We start from the raw sequence: 22,180 nt of genomic DNA, 5'->3' as shown, positions 1-22,180 counted from the left end.
GGACAAAGAGAGTAACTAGAAATGCCTTTAGTGACAATCTAATAAAATGTCTTCATTTAGAGAAAAGGAAATTAAGGCTGAAAATGGGTAACTTACCCAAGAATAGAAAATGGATATAACACTGCACTACAGACTTAGGCCTCAATTATAGTGCCAGTTCTGACAGTTCCAATTGTGTGACCATGGACAAATAATTTAACTTCTCTGGGCCTCAGATGTCTTATTGAAGTTTGGTCCTCTTCAGCTCTAAAACCCGATGACTATATGATAGTAATTAGAATTCAGACCTTGTGAAGAGCAATACCTCCTGGGCAATTGAGGAAAACTGGACACTTACTCTCCCAACTCTCATGATCACAATACCACCCAAAGAGCCCAACCTCAACCTTCCACTTTGCTTCCAGTACCACAATTAAGAAATTGATGAGAAAGATTACAAAATAAGTAGCATCTCTTATAAAAACAGAGTCTCAGTGAATAGGGACAAGAGCTGATACCTAATGCTAGACTACCCACAAGCTGCAGTTTTCCTAAGTCAACATTCATCAAAAAAGATACTAGGGACCACTCTGGATATGAAACTAATGAACAAGCATGGAAAACCTGAGCTAGTATCCTTGAAATCTGAACAGGGAGACAGCCCAATTAACCTCCACATGCCCAAGAAAAGTAATTCTGTCTTCTGTGGAGCACTAAGCTTTTTGCAAATCTACAGGGCCAGTAAAGAGGGCAGGTCAATTAGCCCCACTTACATTCTACTCATTCAAGAGACTCAGAAGCATGTATTCTGGCTTTCCCTTTACAAATTACTTGAGCCTTTCCAGATTGTCTACCACATCATCTCACAGACTATGCACAAAGTCAGAAGATCTCTACATAAATATGGATAATATATCACTGGAGATTGAAAAGAAATCTTTGATCACTACAGTCTAAAATGTCTTACATCAACCCCAAAAACTTGTTGGTTCACAATAAAGAACTGCCACATCTGTCTCACAATTGATTCAGTTCCACAAAGCCCAGAATAAAAAGGGGTCAGACTTTCAAATTAATTTGCACGCATGGCTCATGAAGGAAGAGCATTTTTGTTCTGGGGTCAAGTGAAAGACTCTGAATATGGGGGATTTATGCAGCCCTAGGTAACTGAAGGTTGGTCAGAAGAGATGTCTGCTTGAAAACTACCTGTCTCCATATTCCACAAGAGTTTCCTATCCCTTACAGAGAAGTGAAAGTTAAACATCACTGCAGTTAGGTGGCAGAGTGGATAGAGTTATGGACTTGAGGCTAGGAAGACCTGAATTCAAATCCAGCCTCAGATTCCAATTTACTCTCTGACCCTAAGCAAGTCACTTAACCACTGTCTGCCTTAGCTTTTTTTAATCTATTAAATTAGAATACTAGGGTTGTTGTAAGGATAAAATGAGATAATATTTGTAAAGCACCTGGCAAGCCTTCAAGTGTTATCACAATGCCAGCTGTATAGTTACTACTGCACTATCAGCTCAATGCTGGTCAGCAGTAAAAGCCTTTTGGTCACAGAAGCACAGGCTCTCATCTCCCTTTATCACCTTCCAGTTCTTAACTTACTTCCTCCTCCATGTTTCTATAACTGAAGAAGTTCATTAGCCTTTCAGGTGTCATGCAGCAAAGCAGCTGGCAATGATCATGCCCTCTAGGTGGACTCAGAATTCTACCAACAAGGCTAGTTCTGATGCTTACAAGGCATGCTAACAAGGATGGCTCTGTCCCACAGCCACCCATTCATGCCCTCTCATCAATGAAGAAAGAGAAACAGATGCCAAGATCTTGAAACCACATAGATGCAAAGGAGGAAGTGGGCAGGGTGGGAAAATAGAAAATTTGTATGGAAGACAGGAATTGTAATGAGAGGAGGACTTTCTGTAGGTCATAAGACTGTTCTAAAAGTCATAATCCACAGATACTTTTTATGGAGTATAGAAATGTATATATAAGAGAGGGAAAAGACTCTTGCTTTACGCCTTTATAAACACAGAATCTACCAAGCTGCTCCCCTGATCCAAATATATCTGAAAAAGTTCTTAAGAAGATTTGACATATTCTACTATAAAGCAGTAATGATCAAAACTATTTGGTACTGGCTGAAAAACCAGAAAAGTCAATCAAGTCTAACAGACTAGGTAAGCAAGATCTAGAAGCAATCAAACATCACAGAAGCCTGGCATTCAATAAACCGCAGGTTACCTACTACTGAGGTAATTACTTCCTATTAAACAAAAACTGTTAAGAAAACTAAAATCATGTCTGAAACAACATATTCAATCAATTCAGCTACAATGCTTGGTTTAAAAACATGAACTTGTTTCACTATGATTGATATGTTAGGGAACATTTGAGCATAACATGAATTTTGCATTTGCTTATGCATGATTTTGTGCATGAGAAATACAAAGTGAATATAGAAAAGCTATACCCAGCTGAACTGAGATGCATAGGAATACACAAAATACACACATGCACACACCTCAAACATCTAGTAGCTACCTCAACTCACTGTGTGTTGTCTTACAAGGTTGTGTTTTGCTATTCATTCACATTTTTTAGCATTCCTATATGAAACACACTCATTCAACATCCCAAATGTGTCTAAGCATTCTAGGCCAAAAATGCAAAGCAGCGTATTGAGGAGAAGCTTGAAATAATAAAGCATTTTGGAAGAAACAAGAGAACATGTGACAATCTCCTGAGCAACAGGCATAAAGAAATCCACATTGCAGATCATCAGAGGCAACACTGAAAATAAATGTCGATGACTAAGAGGGTTCTTTCTGTCCCTATTCTCATTTTCCCCATAAGCCCAATGTTTTTTATTAGGCAATTTTGCATAGCATTGTGATTTTTAGGAAAGCACAGGCTGTGTGACAGCAGAAGTGACTGAACAAGCTCCAATTGCATACATGACCTAAATATGAAAGATATCATTAAAAAAAACAAACTGGGAGGAGAATGTAAGGAAGTACCTTGCACTACCATAAGTAGAGGAGAATTCTTCATTAAATAAGGGACAGCAGTAAATACAGAAGATAAGATGAACAATTCCAACTAGATAAAATTTAAAACATTTTACATGAATAAAATCAGTACAATTAGAATTAGAAGAAAAACAGTTAATTGGGGAAACATGTGCCATAAATACAGCTAATAAAGGTCTGATATTCAAGCTATACAGAGAAATGATATGAATACACAAGACCAAGGGCAATAGTCTCACTTGCAAAGTGGCCGAAGTATTAAACAGGCACTTTAAAAAAATATAAACTGTCAACAAGCATGTGAGAGAATACTCCAAATCACTAATAAGAGAAAGGTGAATTTCAATAGCTTTGGTTTTACCTCACAGCCATCAGATTAAAAATATGAAAACGGCGAATGCTGGCAGGGCTAAGGGAAGACGAACACATTAATGTATTGTTGGTGGAATTGTGAAATGATCCATCCATAATGGAAAACAATTCGGAATTATACCTCAAAAAAATCATTTAAAACTATACCAGTGAATCCAGTACTAGGTATATAACTTCCAAAAGATGGCAGAAAGAAAACTAAACACACACACGCACACACGCACACATGCACACACGCACACATACATAATACTTATAGCAGCACTTTCTGTAATAGGGAAGAACTGGAAAGAAAGTGGGTGGCCATCAAGTAAGGAATAACAACATATTAGAGCATATGAATGTAGCATGGGGAAGGTGGCTCGCCCTAAGGTTTCACTGACATAGGGAACTCCTGGATGAAAAGATTTCTATCAATCAGGACTACACCTTCTTGGCAGTTCATAGTTCCTGGAGCAGGGGTTCTTAATCTGAGTTCCACGGACCTCAAGGGAGCCATAGATATACACTTCAGGGAGTCCAAAAACTTGGATGAGAAAAAAAATTACATCTTTATCTATATAAAGTTTATTTCCTTTCTAATCCTAATAGTACAGATGTAGAAACTGAAGTCCAGTAAAGTTAAATAACTTGTCCAAAATCACCCAGCTAGTAACCTTAAGAAGCAGAATTTGAATCAAGGTCTTCTTACCTAAGGGTCAGTGATCTTTCCAATGTTTGCACCAGGATGTCTGGTAGGCATGTGGCAATAAAATATGAAGGACAGTAGCAATAAAAAGTGACGATGAGTTTTTAAAAATGATGTCAATAAAACATTAAACAAAAAAGGATGTGAATTCCCATTTTCTACTTCAAAAAACAGGGGGAGCGGTGAGGGATGGGGAGAGAGATGGATGACCGGGCTCAAGCTCCAGCTCTTCTGTCATCAGTCTGGAAAAGTGACTTTGTCTTTCTGAATTTCAGTTTCCGCCTCATAAAAGAAGTAATTGAAGTCAATAATCTAATGTCCCTTCCAGGTCTCACATTCTATAAAACAAATCAGCCCACAGGCATGAGAGTATTGTTTCCTTAGTACTCAATCACTCTGCCTTCTACATTTACCCCAACCAGGATAAAATAGGCTCAGAGGAATGTGAAGGGTTAACAATGTCTACCCAGCACCTATTTAAGCCATTACACCCACTGGGAAGAAGGAGGACCACAGGTGATGAGAAGAAAGGGAGGCAGGAAGAACAGGTTAGGTGAAGTACTAACACAGAACAGTTTTTGAAAGTTGTCCATGACATAAACATCGCCCTCCAGAACTATCTCTTGCCTTCACTCTGCAGGGACATGCAGATTCTCAGTGTATTCCCAACTAGGATGCTGAGCTTCTCATTTTCCTCAGCTTACACCAACAGTTCTTAACCCTTTCTGTGTCACAGAATGATGTGGCCATCTGATGGAGAGAGACTCCTGTTTTGTTGCTTAAATTCATAATAGAAGGAAATATTAAATTTCAATTAGACATCAATGAAAACAAAGATGTATTTTTTTTCCCATTCAAGTTCACAGACCCTTCTCTTTAAAATTTATCTTGTAACTCTTGGGGTTCCACAAAACCGAGGTTAAGAATCTTTACCTTAGATCTAGGGCAGCTACTCCTATTCCTGAGTTCAACTCTGGCCTCAGACACTTACTAGCTGTGGGACCCTGGACAAGTCACTTAACCCTCAGCTTCCTCATCTGTAAAATGAGCTGGAGAAGGAAATGGTAAACCGGTCCCTCCATATCTTTGCCAAGAAAATTCCAAATGAGTTCACAATGAGTCAGACACAATTGAAAACGACTGAACAGCTACCTTAGATCTACCAGATTCATAGCTTCTATCTACCTGAGGAAGGACGTGACTTACTGTACACACAGATGCTTCAGGTAAGGGGCAAGTTGTGGACAGAACTGAGTTTTCCAAATGTTTCCTTATCCCCCTGATAAAATGGCAAATGGGCTACGATGCTTCTGAATATTCAGCTATTCTAAAAAAGGGGCATGTAAACTTGCTGATGATTCTTACTGCCTGATGTCTCACTTTGTACCATTTGTTTTCTTTTAGGCTGTGAGCTCCTGGGCCAAGGAGCCAGTTTCACCTGTGTTTAATCACTACAGCATTCCAGGGGGTTCTAAAGGACTTTAAAGTAATAATATCCAACAGTTACACATTTTCAGTCACTTCAGCTAGCTTCAGTTGAGACTAGAAAATGCAGCTCATGTGAGGAAAGCTCCAATTCAAAATAAGTCCCAGACCCAGGAGAAAAAAGAGGGACTCAATTTCCTGTTAGATTTCCTCACTTCCTCTATTCAATTAAAGCTAGAGGCTTCAAAATCACCAGTAAAGGATGTACCAGAAATAATACAGGGAATAGCTTTTAAGCACTGTCTTTTAGAAAGTCACTGAACTTTCACTATAGCCTGCCTATTGATATTAAATCCTCCCCTCTCCCAGGGTTGTTACAAGAAAAGCACTTTGGGAATATTAAATGGTTAAATAAATGAGTTATCATCATTCATAACTGGAACACTCTAGCAGTGAGATCCTGGACAAGTCACTCTCTTTGCCTGTTTCTACAACTGTAAAATGGAGTTAGCAAAAGCACTTACCTCCCAGGGACTTTGTGGAGATCAAATGAGATAATATTTAAAAATACTTAACATAATGCCTGGCACATAGTAGGCACTTAATGAGTGCTTATTCCTGTTCCCCTTTCTTTTCCTCTCCAAAAGGTTCTTCCAGATATGGCCATATCCAGGGTTTGGATCACCTTTCCCCTGTGCTTAGGGAGATGTGCTCCAATGCACATTCCAGACAGCTTAGAAGAATAACGAGCATGAAACTCAAAGCAAAGATCCTGTTATCACAGGTTAAGTTTTATTTTTTAAAAAAACATTTTTTCAGAACTGTAAATTGTAGTGAGAGAAGAGAGATAATTTGGAGGTATAATCCAAAGAGCTCAGCAACCCATTAGAAGCAGAGAAGTGGTAAGGACACACCACAGAAAGGGAGAAAGTTGAATGTGAAGGAAGAATATTTTATAAACATCATTTGGAGGTTTTGTCCTTGAACAGTGGGCATTATTAACAAAATAGCTAAGGCAAGAGGAAAAGTGGGTTAGAGGGAAAATAATATGAATTCAGTTTGAGGCATGCTGAATTTGAGGTGATGGCAGGAGATTCAGATGGAGGTATCCAGTAAGCAGCTGGAAATAGGAATCAGGAGCTCTTGAAAGAGGTGAAGCTTGGGGTAGAGTTTTTGGGTTCATCTGTACAGAGGTGATAGATAACTGGAACTATGAGAGAAGATGAATGTACCAAGGGAGGAAAGGAAGAAAGGAAGAGAGGAAGGGGGAAGGGAGGGAGGAAGGAAGACATGAAGATGTAGGATGAGAAGATGATGATGATGACAAAGATAACTATGATGACAACAATTCTTTTCTATGTAGCATTTTAAAGTTTGAAAAAATGATCTTCTATCAAAAGAAGCCTATATAAAGCAGTACTTCAATTATTATCACGCCTATTTAAAAAATGAGAAACCTCTGGGCACATAGCTACTAAATATCAAAAACACAATTCGAATCCAGACCTTCCCACTTCCAAATTGGGCCCACTATCTGCTACGTCACCCTGCCTCTCCAAGAAAGAAAGGGAAAAAGAAGGCAAGGAAGGAATGATCAGAAAAGTAGGAAGAGAACTAGGAAAGTGATGTACTACAGAAATTAACAAAGGGAAGAGAGACCGTGACAAAGAGAGGGGTAGTCAACAGTGAGCAAATGCAGCGGAAATGTCAATGAGAACAATGGCTTGGAAGAGAAAGGACCCCTGGATTTGACAATTACAAAGTCACTTGTGATTGGCGAGGGGGGATATGAACAGTCAGTCTAACTCGTAAATGTCGAGCCTTTACCCCTCTGCCACACCAGGTACTATGTGACCTAGGACAAGTTACTGAACACAAAACCTCAATTTCTTCACCTGTGCAAGACACAATACCTGCTCTGTCTACCACATAAAACCCACTGTGAGGATTAAGATGACTTATTAAAAAAAACACCCAACCATTTTGAAAGCTATTAACTTTAAACCATGACATGTTACATAAATGTTTTGGGAGCAGTAGTTCAAGAAATTACGAAGATCAAAAGGTGTTTTGTAGTTTTGTTTTACTTTTTGTTTTGTTTTTAAGGATGGGGAAACCTATGTATGTTTATGGGTGGGAGGGAAGGAAACTGCAGAAAGGAATAAACTAAAGATTAACTGGAAAGATAATTTTAAAATTTTAATTTAAGCTTAATTACCACTTCGAGCTTTTATTCTGAAACTTCTTTGTGTAATCTAAGCAGGAAGTACAAATAGAGTGTAACCGAAAACTAATGGGTAAATTTCCTTCCCAAACTGACCTCCAAGGTGTGGCTGGCAGTAGTAACTCAACAAAAAATACAATGACTGCAAAGAACTGAACAAAGCTAGTATGTAAAAAGAGAAAGGCTTAAAAGAAAAGAGACCGAGAAGTGGGGTTTTCCTTCAGCCACTAAGGGATTGTGCATATACTCCTTAGCCACTGGGATAGCTAGGTGGCACAGTGGATAGAGTGCCAAGCCTGAAGTCAGGAAGACTGATCTTCCTGAGTTCAAATCTGGCCATAGACACTTTCTAGCTATGTGACCATGGACAAGTCACTTCACCCTATTTGCCTCAGTTTCTAATCTTTAAAATAAGCTGGAGAAGGAAATGGCAAACCATTCCAGTATCTTTGCCAATAAAACCCCAAATGGGGTCATGAAGAGTTAGATATGATGGAACAAAATGACTTCCTTTAAGTTGACTCCTTTTACGGGTTAAAACTACCACTTATGTAATGATCTCATCGTGGGCACTGGAGAGACCAAAGCCAAATAAGAACAAGTCTAGTCTAGGTGACTAAGTGCCTGTCAATCACTTAGGGTCACATAACAATGGGTGTGCAAGCATTTATTATTTACATTATCACACCTGGTCACACCCATCACATTGCAGTGATTCTGAATTCTGGTTTATTCCAACTCCATTCCCCACATCCCACCATCTCATTCCTTATTCTTATTCTTTCCTTTTCAACCTCCTCCCCACCTCCTCCCACCAAGTTTCAACCTAATTCCACGCAGCCCTTCCACTGTGCCCCCTGGAAGGCGCATTCTATAGGCAAAAAACTTTCCTTCACCTTAATTCTTTTATTCTCCCACTCCTTTCATCTACTAACACTTACTAAAACTTGGCTCCTCACTAAAGACTCGGCCTCCCTGGCCACATGTTCCAGTATTAGCTGTCCCTACATTCATTGTCCTTACATCACTGGTTGAGGTGGGGGATATATTTATATAACCTCAACTGGGCTTTCATTGCTGTTAGGCAATCTTGTCAACTCACTATCCCGCTGTCCACAGCAGCTCTTTCAAACCTTTTCATCCTTCCTCAAACCTCCTATGGCTCCTCTTCTCCGTCCCCTCCCCCCCTTTCAGCTGAGAACCTTGCCTCATATTTTACAGGAAAAAAAAAATTAGGTCATTTGCCAAGAACTCCCTTCTCCCCAATTCCTCATCTTCTATCACTCAGATGTCTTCTGCCACACTCTCCTTCTTTACCCCTGTCTTACATGACAAAGTGGCCTTACTCCTTATTAACACTAATCCCTCTACTCATTCAAATGATCCCATCCCAGTCCATCTCCCCCAACAGCCTGCCCTCTGTCGTCCCTACTCTTTCACTTCTTTTCAATCTCTTCCTCTCTACTGGCTCATTTTCAACTGCCTATAAATTCCCCCATATCTCACCTCTCCTGAAAAAACCTTCACTTGATCCTTCCATCTCTGCTATCATCCCATATCTCTTCTTCCTTTTGTAGCTAAATTCCTCAAAAAGGTCATCTACAATGCCTGTCTCAATTTCCCTCTTCTCACTCTCTTCTTAATTGCAATCTCACATGTTATCATTCCACTGAAACTGCTGTCTTCAAAGCTACTAGTGATCTCCAAGTTGTCAAATCCAGCGGCCTTTTCTCCACTCTCATTCCCCTGGCCCTCTCTGCAACTTCTGATACAGCTGATCACTCTCTCTTCCTTGATATTCTCTTCTTTCTAGTTTTTCAGGGTAGGACTCTTTCCTGGTTTTCCTCCTGCCTATCTGACCAAACCTCCTGTCTCCTTTGCTGGATCTTCTTCCAGCTCACACCATCTAGCAGCAGGAATCCCTCAGGGTCCTGTCTAAGTCCTCTTCTCTTCCCCCTCTCTACTACTTCACTTCATAAAGTCAATTCTCAAATCTACCTATCCTGCCCACTCTCTGCTGACCTTCCATCTCTCATCTCCAACTGGATGTCCAGTAGATATCTTGAATTCTATATTTTCAAAATGGAGCTCTTTCCCCCTAAACAGTCCCCCTCTCCTACCTTCCCAGTTACTGTAGAGGGCTAACTACCCTCCCCAGTCCCTCAGGCTTACAACCTAGGAATCATCCTAGATTCCTCATCATGTCTCAGCTCATCCATATCTAATCTGCTGTCAAAGCCCGTCAATTTCATCTTTGCAACATCTCTTGAATACGTCCCTTCCACTCCTCTGACATGGCCACCATTCTGGTCCTGGCCCTCATCACCTCACACCTTGATTACTGCAACGACCTGCTGGTTGGTTTGCCTGCCTCAAGTCTCTCCCCACTCCAATCCATCCTCCATTTAGCTACTAAAATGATTTTCCCTAAAGTACAAGTCACATCATGTCAACCCCGCCCACCCCTAAACTCAACAAACCCCAGTGGCTCTCTATCACCTCTAGCATCAAATATAAAATGCTCAGTTGGGTATTCAAAGCTCTTCATGGCCTAGCCCCCTCTTACCTTTCCAGTCTCCTTACGCCTTACTCCCCCCAACATGTACTCTTTGATCTAGTGACACTGTCCTCCTCGCTGTTGTACAAACAAGACATTCTATCCCTCTGCTCCAGGTATTCTCTCTGACTGTTTCTTCACACCTAGAATGCTCTCCCTCCTCCACTCTGAATACTGACCTCTCTGGCTTCCTTTAATTCCCAACTCAAATCTCACCTTCTACAGGAAGCTCTCCTTGACTCTTCTTAATTATAGTGCCTTCCCTCTGCTAATTATCTCCTATTAATCCTATATGTAGCTTGCTTTCAATATATTTGTTTGCATGTTGTCTCCCCTATTAGATTGTAAGCTCTTTGGAGACGGGAACTATCCTTTGCCTCTTTTTGTATCCCCAGTACTTAGCATAGTGCCTTGCACAGAGAGGGACTCAATGACTGAAGTCCTCTATTAAGCAGTTGGAAAAGAGGCAAATTGAAATATTCAAGAATTTCGAAGAGTTTAAAGGCTTTAGGGGAAAACAACAAGTACAAACATAAGTAAATATAGAACATATACAGGCAATTATAAAGTAATCTTGGGAAATACTAGTCACTGGGAAGAAATCAGATAAGGCCCTATGTAAAAGGAGGTAGCACCTGAACCAAGCATCGAGGCGAGTCAGGAATTCTAAGAGATGGACAATAGGAGGGTGCACATTTCAAGGACTGGGGATACCTGGCATAAAGGATAAAATGCTTAGAAGGAATAGAGACAAGGCCAGCTTGGCTGGAATCTAGTTTGCTAAAGGAAGTAATAAATTTGATAACTCTGGAAGAACAGGCAGAAGCCAGACCATTAAGAGTTTTAAGTTACGCCAGGTTCAGTTATTTGTACCGCAGAAATATCATCGAATCAGCTATATTACCTGAATGAGCACTGGTCCAACTCTCCTTCTTTTATAGATGTCAGCTGTGGGACCAGGAACTTGCAAAGACTCTGGGATCACATGAATCAAGGCTCATCCTCTCATCCTTATCCCCAAGGGACAAGTGTCTCTCTTTGACTCTTGTCCCCACCCTTGAAAATCTAAGGATATCTCTTGAATAAAATCTAAGTATGACCCAGGTCCAGTTTTTCCCACACATGGGTTTCAGGGCTTTCCATTCTGACACAATGTACAATATGTACAATGTTCTACAACATAGAGCATACTGCTAAATTTGGGTCAGAAAACACCACTAACAAACACTGTTCATGAAGTTGCTCCTCAGGAGAAAATTCCACCATGACTTATCAAATGAAAGGACTTTGCTCCAGAGCAAACACCAACACTACAAATATTTTGGTCAAGCTCCAAAACCTGAGAAAACTTAAAAGTTTCTGTGAGGAAAAAGAAGGCACATAATCTCTTGTGTGGGAACATCCTTTACATTAGAAGAACCTTTATAAGTCAAATACTAAACTAAAAATACTGCCACGGCAAACAGCAGCTGGAAAAAATCTCTTCAGCTCTCCCCATCTAAACCTGGAAGTGTTGTAGAACATGTACCCATGGGCTAAGGGCTGGAGGTCAGGCAGGTGGGTAGCAAGTGAGAAGCCAGGTTCCTTCTGGATTATAAGAAAGAAATACATACCCACTACTTATTTTCCCTTAGAAGGGACTGATTGCTCTATTTACGTAGAGGCTGAAATTATCAAGCAGTACTACCTCTCTTTGACTGCATTTGTATCAATTGACTATATCTCAGTTCTGCAGTGTTAACTTGCCAGGGAACCTGAATTCAGCAGAAGCATCCAAAGTAGGCCCAGGCTGCAGAGCACTTTGGTTACTAAGAGACAGCCGAACGAAAGCCTCCTCCTGAGGCACATGCGCCAACCTGGCTGAGGTCAGGACTCACAATCAATGGCTATGCAGCCAGTCTGGATCCAAAAGAGCAGAAATGCTGGGATGGTTGAGCTACCTCAAATCTATCCTTGCTCTGTTCGTCACTTGACAAGGTCTCTCCTGTTATACTGACCTCTTTTCTGTAGAGGACTTAGCTAATTTTTCCTTATTTCACTTTTGAAGAGTCAGGAAGCCTGTTCTAAGGGGTATATGACACAGGTTTTGAAAATAAAAGTCATGTCAAGGAATAACAGCAGATTCTGCTATCATAGGGGTGGGGAATCTGTAGAATCAAGGCCACATGTGGCCCTCTAGGTCCTCAAGTGCAACCCTTTGATTGAATCCAAACTTCACAGAACAAAGCCCCTTAATAAAAGGATTTGTTCTGTAAAACTTGGACTCAGTCAAATGGCTGCACCCGAAGACCTAGAAAGCCACCTCGAGGCCACAGGTTCCCCACCCCTGCCCTAAGGGATACTCTGTATAAATAAGCTACTCTGTCCCAAAAAATATCTACCATGAATCATGCTTCTCTTCTGTTCTCGTCACATACTTACAAAACCCTTTTATAACATTTCATGAAAAATTAAAAAAAATTAAACCCTCTTACCTTTTGTTTTTCCCTCCAATGATACTAGCTTCTTTGTTTCTGCTGTTAGCAATAGCTCATAAGGATGCTCATCTTCCTCCTTGAGTGCACTCCCCTGGCTCCTACTTCTCACGACCGGAACCTAATGAAGAACATCACCATAATTTACTGTACTTCTTGTATGGCCATTTAAAATAAAAATGAAAAATTTTAGCTGACTGTCCTCCTTTTTCATGCAAGGGAAAGGAGAAGGAGAGAAACGATATGAGTGTGTAACTATGAATCACTACTAGCCAACTTATCTAAATACATCAAATTTCTCTATGGCCTTTCATGAATTCTGTTTTGACTTTGCATCAATTTACCAATGTAAAAGATGGAGAAAATAAAAGTTCCTTCACTGCTTCCCGTATCAAAAATAGTACAGAGGTTTTGTTTTATCCTGTGTGTCTAAAAATTATGAGAGACTTGGCCATGATGCGTTATCCTAGTCATTTTCCCCCAGTTCAGACCTGAGATGCCAACATACTGCTCAATGGATATAAATCTTCTCAGTTTGGAACAAAACTGACCTTTGCATTGAATCTTGGCATTTATTGAAAACAGAATAGTTTGTTCTGTTGCCCTTCCTCTCCAAGCATTTTGGAAATTACGAACCCTTTCCCCACATATCCTAGGGAGTTCCACTGGATGAGAGATTTCCCAAGAGGCAATTTTCTCTCTCTTCCATGAAAGTACAGACATAAGTCTCAGCTCTTCCACTTAGCACGTTTATTTAACATCATTTGAGTGGATGAAGGGAGAAAAATAGAAAAGACTCATGAAAGACTTGTGTGACCTGCGGAAGTCACTTAACCTAAGGCATAATTTCCTCATACATAAAATGGGAATAACATTTGCTCTTACCTACCTCGGTGGGGATCAATAAAATTATGTATGTAAAGTGCTCTGTGGACTATAAGGTGCTATGCAAATGTCAGTTGTGATTTCTCTAATTCGGACGACTTTAGCAGCTATTACCTAAGGTAAGCTTGAGTAAAAGACAAAATTAAACAGTATTAAACTGATAAAGTCAGCAAAACATTTCTGATTAATTTATAGGGCAAAAGCCAGCTCCCAGAACTCTGATCTGAAATGTTTTTGCTACTTGTGCACCTCACCAACTAGAGCTAGTCTTCGTACCATAGCTTCAGTCTAAAACAAGTCTGGAATACCAAAGAGAGAGTGACAGAGAGAGAGACAGTAAGAGAAAGACCGAGAGACAGGGACAGACAAAGACAGACAGACAGACACATACACGTGTGCACGCGCATACACACACACACACACACACACAGAAGGAGACAGAGAGAATCCAAGAAGAGAGACGGAGAAAGAGAAAGCATCCAGAAAAAGAGAGGCAGAGACAGAGAAGGGCAGTGAAGATAGCATCCATGACGTTATTGATACTGATATATTAGGAGTAAGATCAATGTCAGTGGAGGTTAGGCTAGTTTCTCCTCGAAGGGACTGAGACATTCCTCAAGACCTGGTTGGCTCAGGGGACTAAGGACTCAGAATGCTGACATTACTTCCTCACCACCTGAGTACAAAAAAAACCCCGAGAACTTGGAGGAAGAGGTGGACTGGTGAAAAGAGTGTCGCAGATGCTTGGCTGGTAGATGGAACATTGACAGGAGTTTTCCTTCAGTTGGATCAATCTAAGGTGTCTCTAATGCCTATTTTGTTGAATATCCTTCTCCTGCTATTATTGCTAAGTAAATCTCTTTTCATTAACTGGTGAATTATCTATGAATGTCTCATTTTGTTCTAATATCAAACCCAAACTACCAGGGGACTGGCCTGAGTCAGAATTTGTCCAGGAAAATGGCAGTTCAAGTCCTGGCTCTCATACATACTGGCTATGGGAACCCTGGGCAAGTCACTTAGCATGTAGGACCCTAAGCAACTATGAGGCACAAAGAAGGTGCTGACCCATAGTGGTAGTGTGAATTTCCTCAGCTGGGTATTCCTTAAACCAATAAAATCACAGGGCCGGTTCTGAATATCTGTCTGTCTGTTTCTCTCTCTCTCTCTGTCTCTGTCTCTGTCTCTCTCTGTCTCTCTGTCTCTCTCTCTCTCTCTCTCACACACACACACGCACACACACACACACGTAAGCCTCAGGCCTTGGTCAGTCTAAGCCTGAAGGAGTATCCAGAATTCTTTGTATGTAACTACCACCATTACCTGATGATTGGGCCACCTGCTATCTGTCCTGCTGTGTCAGCCTAGACTGACTACCCTGTATTACACTTTCTTTTAAAACCACAAGACAGAGATCATAACTGCCATCATAACTGGGCAGCTAGAGCAACAGGGCTTTTTGTCACTGCATGCCTGTCATTCACGTAGAACGTTATGAATCACAGAATCATCACACACTTTTACTTTAGTATGCCGCCCTCATTCTATAGGTAAGGACAACCAAAGATTTGCTCAAGATCTTCGATCTTAGTAATCACAAAAGAGATCCAGGTTTCTTCACTTATTCTATCAATTACAACCCACTGCCTGTCAGCATTTCCAAAGCAAATAAAAAGCCCTTTCTTTCCTTTTCTAAGACAAAAAGAGACACAAGCCTTTCCTCTCTATTTGGCATCAATCACTTGATCCATAGATCAAGGATAGGGGACAGGACTAGATAAACTCAATGGTCATTTCAGTTTCTCACATCACCCAAGCTCTGTGATTTCTATGGACTATAGGATTAAATATTCTACACATACAATACACAACAATGCAGTGAATTACTCTTCCTGCCTCATTCTCACTCAAGAAATGTGCAAGCCATTGCGGTAAGCATGAGAAAAGTTCAACTGAGTAGATACTGCTTTTTAATGAATTCTTTCTCAATCTTTTTCTTTTCTTCCATAGTTGGCAATAAAACGAACCTGAAAGAAACTTATTCTCTGCTTATTAGAAAGCAATACTTTTGCTATAGAAATATAAAAACAAAATTGTATAATTGTGACCAATGGCAAAGGTGGGGAGAGAAAGAGGAGCAGGTTTCAATGAAGAAAATCATTAACTTCCTCTAGTGTTAATTGGCCTACTTCTAGTACATGAATGCCACGGACTACTGCTGGACCTAAAGAAGGTAGCAATCTATTTGGCAATAAAAGGGGTTTTCATTTAAAAATGTGTATCTACATTATGATCCGGCTATTAATCTGATAAAGTCTCCTGGTGACAAAACAGTGTTATCTCATCTCCATCGCCAACAATAGGTCAGCTAATAATGACAAACATCAAGAATAGGGACATAAATTGAGGGATAGGTTAGATGTAGAGCAAAGCATTGTGGCTATACCTACCTGTGTCCCAACTAGAGACTAAATGGTTGTGGTCAGAAGTCTAAAGTAAAGTCATCTTTAATCAGGTAACCAAAATAGGAGCAGAAAAAATAGGAAGGAAATCAGAGACAGAGAGGACACAATCTGGACAGTTTAGGTTCTTATGCATGGCACCATCTTTTATGCCAGGGTGGCATGCTAATTATGCAGCTCCACAGTGCTAAACAAAGAGCAATTGTGGACAAACAATAGCTGTGTGTTCCCTTGTGCTTCAGTCTATCCACCCTCCTGGTATGTCTTTCCAGACCCTGCGGCCTTGCTCGAATGGGGCATTATCAGAAGACTTCTACCAACTGTGGAGTTACACAGGTTTTGGGTGAAGTTTCCAAGGTCCTTCGCTGGGCTCAGGATCACTCCAATGTACCAGGAATTAAAAGCAATGTTGATTACCATGATCTTCTCTTACTAATTCAATAGCCAGAAAAAATGCAGCACCTTGAGGGTGAGGAATCAACAAGTTCAGGTCAAAATGAGTGTGTTATCCCAACAGTCTAAAACACTAGGCTCCAGTGGTCCTGGACCCAGGTGGCTCTGGAGGACATTTGCACAACCCTCCCTCACTTACATCCAAGTCACACCATCACCTTCCTGATGTCATGGTCCTCTTCCAGAAGAAAAGACAAACCACCACCACCACAACAACAAAACACTAGGCTGCCTGGTCTGTTTAGTTCTGCATGCTGTGTGCCTAAATGGACACCCTAATCAACCTCCATATTTCTTAACCTATGCCAAATAGTTTTGGCATTTGCTGTCCTGCAGTATAATTTGAGATCTGACACTGTTAAGCCCCATTCTTCACTATATTTTTTACATGATTTTGAATTTTTCATCTTTTTTCTCCCTTTACTTCAGATGAATTTCACTGTTATTTTTTCTAGCTCAAAGTAATCCTTTGGTTGTCTGATTAGTATAACGCTGAATAAATAAATTAACTTAGCTAATACTGTAACTTTCTATTACATTGGCTCAGCTCATCTTTGAGTAATGAACATTTCTCCCATTATTCCAAAAGGAGGATTTTGCAATTATATTCATTTAGTTTTTTGTGTGTCTCCATAGATAAAATCTCAAGTATTCTATGTACAATTTGTGGGGGTTTTTAAAAATAAAAGTTCTCTATTTTTTCCTGCTCAGTTTCATTGGAAATATACAAAAATATTGATGATGTATGTGGATAAATTTTGCATCCTGAAATTTTGCTGAAGTTATCATTTCAATTGATTTTTAATTGATGCTAAAGGATTCTCTAAGTACATCCTAATATCAACCACAAAAGTGGTGACTTTGTTTCTTCTTTGTCTATGCTTATTCCCTCAATTATATCCTATCAACCCAGAGTTACCACGACTAGGCCCTATACCCATCAAAGACATCAAAGAAAGAAGAAAAGGACCCATATACATGAACATATTAGTAGCAGCTCAACATATAATAGCAAAGAACTAGAAGCTAAAATACAGTTCATCAACTGTAGAATGGCTGAACAAATTATATTATATGAATGTAATGGAATGTTATTGTGTCTCAAGAAATGGTGAAAGGGATTGTTTCAAAGAAACTTAGAAAGGTCTGTATGAATCTATGCAGAGTGAAGTGAAAACCAGGAGAACATTGATACAACAATGACGACACTGGGAAAGCAACTTTCAAAGCAGTAAGAATTCTAGTCAAAACAATGACTCCAGAAAACCAGTGAGGGAGCATGCTACCCACTGTTTCAACAATCCGGCCAGCAGCTGTTGTGGGGGTGAAAGACCAACACAAGCCCAACAACAAGCACACAACCAGCACGCTGCAAAAGCCTAGGTTCTTTTCATCTGCTTTACTAAGGAAAGCAACATTAAGGGGTTGACAAGCTTACTTTAATCTGGCATACAAACACCATTCACTTAGTTCAGGGGAAAAAGCCAGCACCCTGAACTTCGGAGCAAAATACAAACAAAATACAAACATCGACAGACAGATCTTGTCTGATTCAAATCCCAATACATAGTTACCAGAGTTTAACAAAGTCCCAACATCCAGGTTACAAGCTGGAGGGCTCTTAGCTACAGCTGCCTGGAGTCTCCGCATCAGTGCACCACCAGGAGTGAGAGCCCTGAGCAAATAGCTCTGTCTTCTCTTCTTATACCATTTCAGACGTCATCAAACGTCATCTGAATGACCAGAACTTAGGCTGCTATGATTGGCTCTGGAGTTAGCACCTCCCCTTAGGACCCTGGAAGCTTCACACCCACATAGGTTTAGCACCTAATAGGGGTTAGGGCCTGAAGCTTAGCACCTAGTAAGACTCAATAAAATACACTGAATCAATCAAAGGAAACAAAAGCCAAACTCTCCAAGGGCACTTGGTTGAACTGAGTGCTAAGAGCCCATTTTGTTTACCAACACGCCCACCAGCTGATAGAGAGGTGAGGATCTCAGAGTAGAAACTAAGATGTATTTTAGGGCCATTACCAATGAGGAAATTTGTTTTGCTTAATTATGTATACATGATGTAAAGGTTTTTTTTTCCCATTGAGGATTTGCTAATTTTAACATATCTGCTAATTGCAATTAATAATAACAGGTTTAATTGAAAATTTTTTTTAAAAGAGTTTGTCACAGAGAAGGGGCAGCTGAGTGGTACAGTGGATAGAGTGCTGGGTCTGGAGTCAAAGAGACATGAGTTCAAATTTGATCTCAGACACTTACTAGTTTTGTGATTACAGACAAGTTACTTGTTTCAGTTTCCTCAATTGTAAAATAAGCTGAAGACTCCAAAGCATCTACAAGCAAGGTATCATGGTAAAACACAGCTTGGGCACAAGTTCAACTAGATCCCTAGCAGAGGTGAACCACAGTTTTGTTTTGTTTTTTAAAGAGAACAAAATGATTTTATGAATAAAATGAGAATGCTAGAGGAAAACTGGAAAAGAAATGAGTGCTGTAAGAAAAAAATGGAAAAGAAATGAGAGTTATGAAAGAAAAAACTAGAAAGAGTATTAACAGTTCAGAATAGGAGATATGAAACCTTATCCAAACAGATTTCTTGAAAATTGTTGTTATTCAGTCACTGAGTTGTGTCTGACTCTTCATGACCCTGTGGACCGTAACACACCAATACTGTCCACAGGGTTTTCTTGGCAAAGGTAATGGAGTGGCTTGCTACTTCCTTCTGATAAGTGTAGAGGCTAGATTTGAACTCAGGTCTTCCTGATACCAGGCCCAGAACTCTATCCACTGAGCCACCAACCCACCGCCTTGAAAATTAGAATGGACCAAACAAATATTAATGACTTCATGAGACTACCAGAAATATTAAAACAAAGTCGAAAGATTGGAAAAATAAAAGGAAACAAAAGCTATCTCATAGGGAAAACAAACGACCTGGAAAAGAGACTGAGGGAAAAAAACTTGAGAATCATAGAACTAACGTGCACAGTAATGGCAATGTTGTACCATGATCAATTGTGAATCACTCAGCCATTCTCAGCAATACAGAGATCCAAGACAGTTCTGAAGGGCTTATGATGAAAAATACTATCCACCTTCCAAGAAAGAACTGATGGAGTCTGAATGCAGACTGAGGCATACTTTTTTTTTAAAAAAACTTTTTTTACTTTTCTTATGGGTGGTATTTTTTGTATGTGTTTTCTTTCACAACATGATCAATATGGAAATATATTTTTGCATGACTGCACAAGTATAACATCCATCAAACTGTTTGCCATCTCAGGAAGAGGGGAGGGGAAGAAGAAGGAGAATTTGGAACTCAAAATTTAAAAAAATGAACGATAAAGTGTTTTCATATATAGTTGAAAAAAAATAAAATCTTTTAAATAAGGAAAAAAAACTATGGGCTTCAAAAAAAGAATCATTGAACTACTTGAAAGACATGACACCCCCCCAAAAGGAGCTGAGACATCATATTTCAAGGAATCTTAAAAGAAAACTGCCCAGTTCTCTTAAAACCAGGGAGAAAAGTAGGAATACAAAGAATCTACTGATCACCTCCCCAAATGAAAAAGCCCAGGAACACCATAGCTAAAATCCAGGTCAAAGAAAGACTACAAGCAGACAAAAAGAATTCAAGTACTCAGGAATCATGATTCCCAAGTCAAGGATCATACAAGATTTAGCAGCCACCACCATAAAGGAAGAGAAAGCTTGGGAAAATATTCCAGAAGGCAAAAGATATCAACTTACAACTAAGAATAACTTGCTCAGCAAAAGTGAATACAATTCTACAAGGGGCTGGGAGGGAGGGTGGTCTTTTAAAGAAATAAAGGACTTTCAAGTCCTGATACAAACTCTGAAATACAAACACAAGCAGTAAGAAAAAAATTTTAAAAGATAAATAGCAGAAAGCAATCATAGGGAACTGTTTACATTCTAATAGAGAAGATTATAAAAGTGTCCCTTCATTTTCTTCAGTATTTTTGGGGGTCTCCTTTAGCAAGCTGTTGACTCCTTTTTCATGATTTTCTTTTATTTAAATTTATTTATTTAACATATTTGGTTTTCAGCACTGATTTTCACAACAGTTTGAATTACAAATTTTCTCCCCATTTCTACCCTCCCCCCCACTCCAAGATGGCATATAGTCTGGTTGCCCTGTTCCCCAGTCAGCCCTCCCCTCTATCACCCCCCCTCCCCTCTCATCCCCTTTTCCCTTCCTTTCTTGTAGGGCGAGATAAATTTCTACGCCCCATTGCCTGTGTATCTTATTTTTTAGTTGCATGCAAAAACTTTTTTTTGGTTTGTTTTTGAGCATCTGTTTTTAAAACTTTGAGTTCCAAATTCTCTCCCTTCTTCCCTTCCCACCCACCCTCCCTAAGAAGTCGAGCACTTCAACCTAGGCCACGCATGTATCATTATGTATAACCCTTCCACAATACTCATGTTGTGAAAGGCTAACTACATTTTGCTCCTTCCCAACCCATCCTGCTTTATTGAATTTTCTCCCTTGACCCTGTCCCCTTTCCAAAGTGTTTGTTTTGATTACCTCCACCCCTATCTGCCCTCCCCTCCATCATCCCCCCCTTTTATTTTTTTTTTTAATATTCCTCCCTCTTCTTTCCTGTGGGGTAAGATAACCAACTGAGTATGCATGGTATTCCCTCCTCAGGCCAAATCTGATGAGAGCAAGGTTCACTCATTCCCCCCTCACCTGCCCTCTCCCCTCCTCCCACAGAACTGCTTCCTCTTGCCACCTTTATGCGAGATAATCCACCCCATTCTATCTCTCCCTATCTCCCTCTCTCAGTATGTTGCTCTCTCATCCCTTAATTTCATTTTATTTCTTTTAGATATCTTCCCTTCATCTTCAACTCACCCTGTGTCTGCTCTCTCTCTTTTACATATATATATATATACATATACATACATATGTATATATACATACAAAAACATATATATACATAGCTACACATGCATACATATACACATAGATACATACGTACACATTCACTTATATATATACATAAACATATATATATATGTATATGCATATTCCCTTCAATTACCCTAATACTGAGGTCTCATGAATCATACACATCATCTTTCCATGTAGGAATGTAAACAAAACAGTTCAACTTTAGTAAGTCCCTTGAAATTTCCGTTTCTTGATTACCTTTTCATGCTTCTCTTGATTCTTGTGTTTGAAAGTCAAATTTTCTATTCAGTTCTGGTCTTTTCACTGAGAAAGCTTGAAAGTCCTCTATTTTATTGAAAATCCATATTTTGCCTTGGAACATGATACTCAGTTTTGCTGGGTAGGTGATTCTAGGTTTTAATCCTAGCTCCATTGACCTCCGGAATATCGCATTCCAAGCCCTTCGATCTCTTAATGTAGAAGCTGCCAGATCTTGGGTTATTCTGATTGGGTTTCCACAATACTCAAATTGTTTCTTTCTGGCTGCTTGCAGTATTTTCTCCTTGATCTGGGAGCTCTGGAATTTGGCGACAATATTCCTAGGAGATTTCTTTTTGGGATCTATTTGAGGAGGCGATCGATGGATTCTTTCAATTTCTATTTTGCCCTGTGGCTCTAGAATATCAGGGCAGT

The 22,180-nt window shown here is 39.9% G+C and overlaps 1 protein-coding gene across 3 annotated transcripts in view; it reads right to left on the bottom strand.

The window, feature by feature from the left end:
* Positions 1-22,180, bottom strand: part of ANKS1A (ankyrin repeat and sterile alpha motif domain containing 1A) — a 259,349-nt gene that overhangs the window by 101,890 nt on the left and 135,279 nt on the right. For all 3 annotated transcript variants that reach the window (XM_036766604.1, XM_036766603.1, XM_036766606.1), the window contains one exon: positions 12,755-12,875. In XM_036766604.1, the coding sequence (XP_036622499.1) occupies positions 12,755-12,875 (121 nt within the window). The remainder of the gene's footprint in view (positions 1-12,754; positions 12,876-22,180) is intronic.

The sequence above is a fragment of the Trichosurus vulpecula genome, chromosome 7 (assembly GCF_011100635.1).
Source record: "Trichosurus vulpecula isolate mTriVul1 chromosome 7, mTriVul1.pri, whole genome shotgun sequence".
Classification (NCBI taxonomy): domain Eukaryota; kingdom Metazoa; phylum Chordata; class Mammalia; order Diprotodontia; family Phalangeridae; genus Trichosurus; species Trichosurus vulpecula.
The sequence above is the reverse complement of the archived record's forward strand: the minus strand, read 5'-3'. Positions and strand labels throughout refer to the sequence as shown.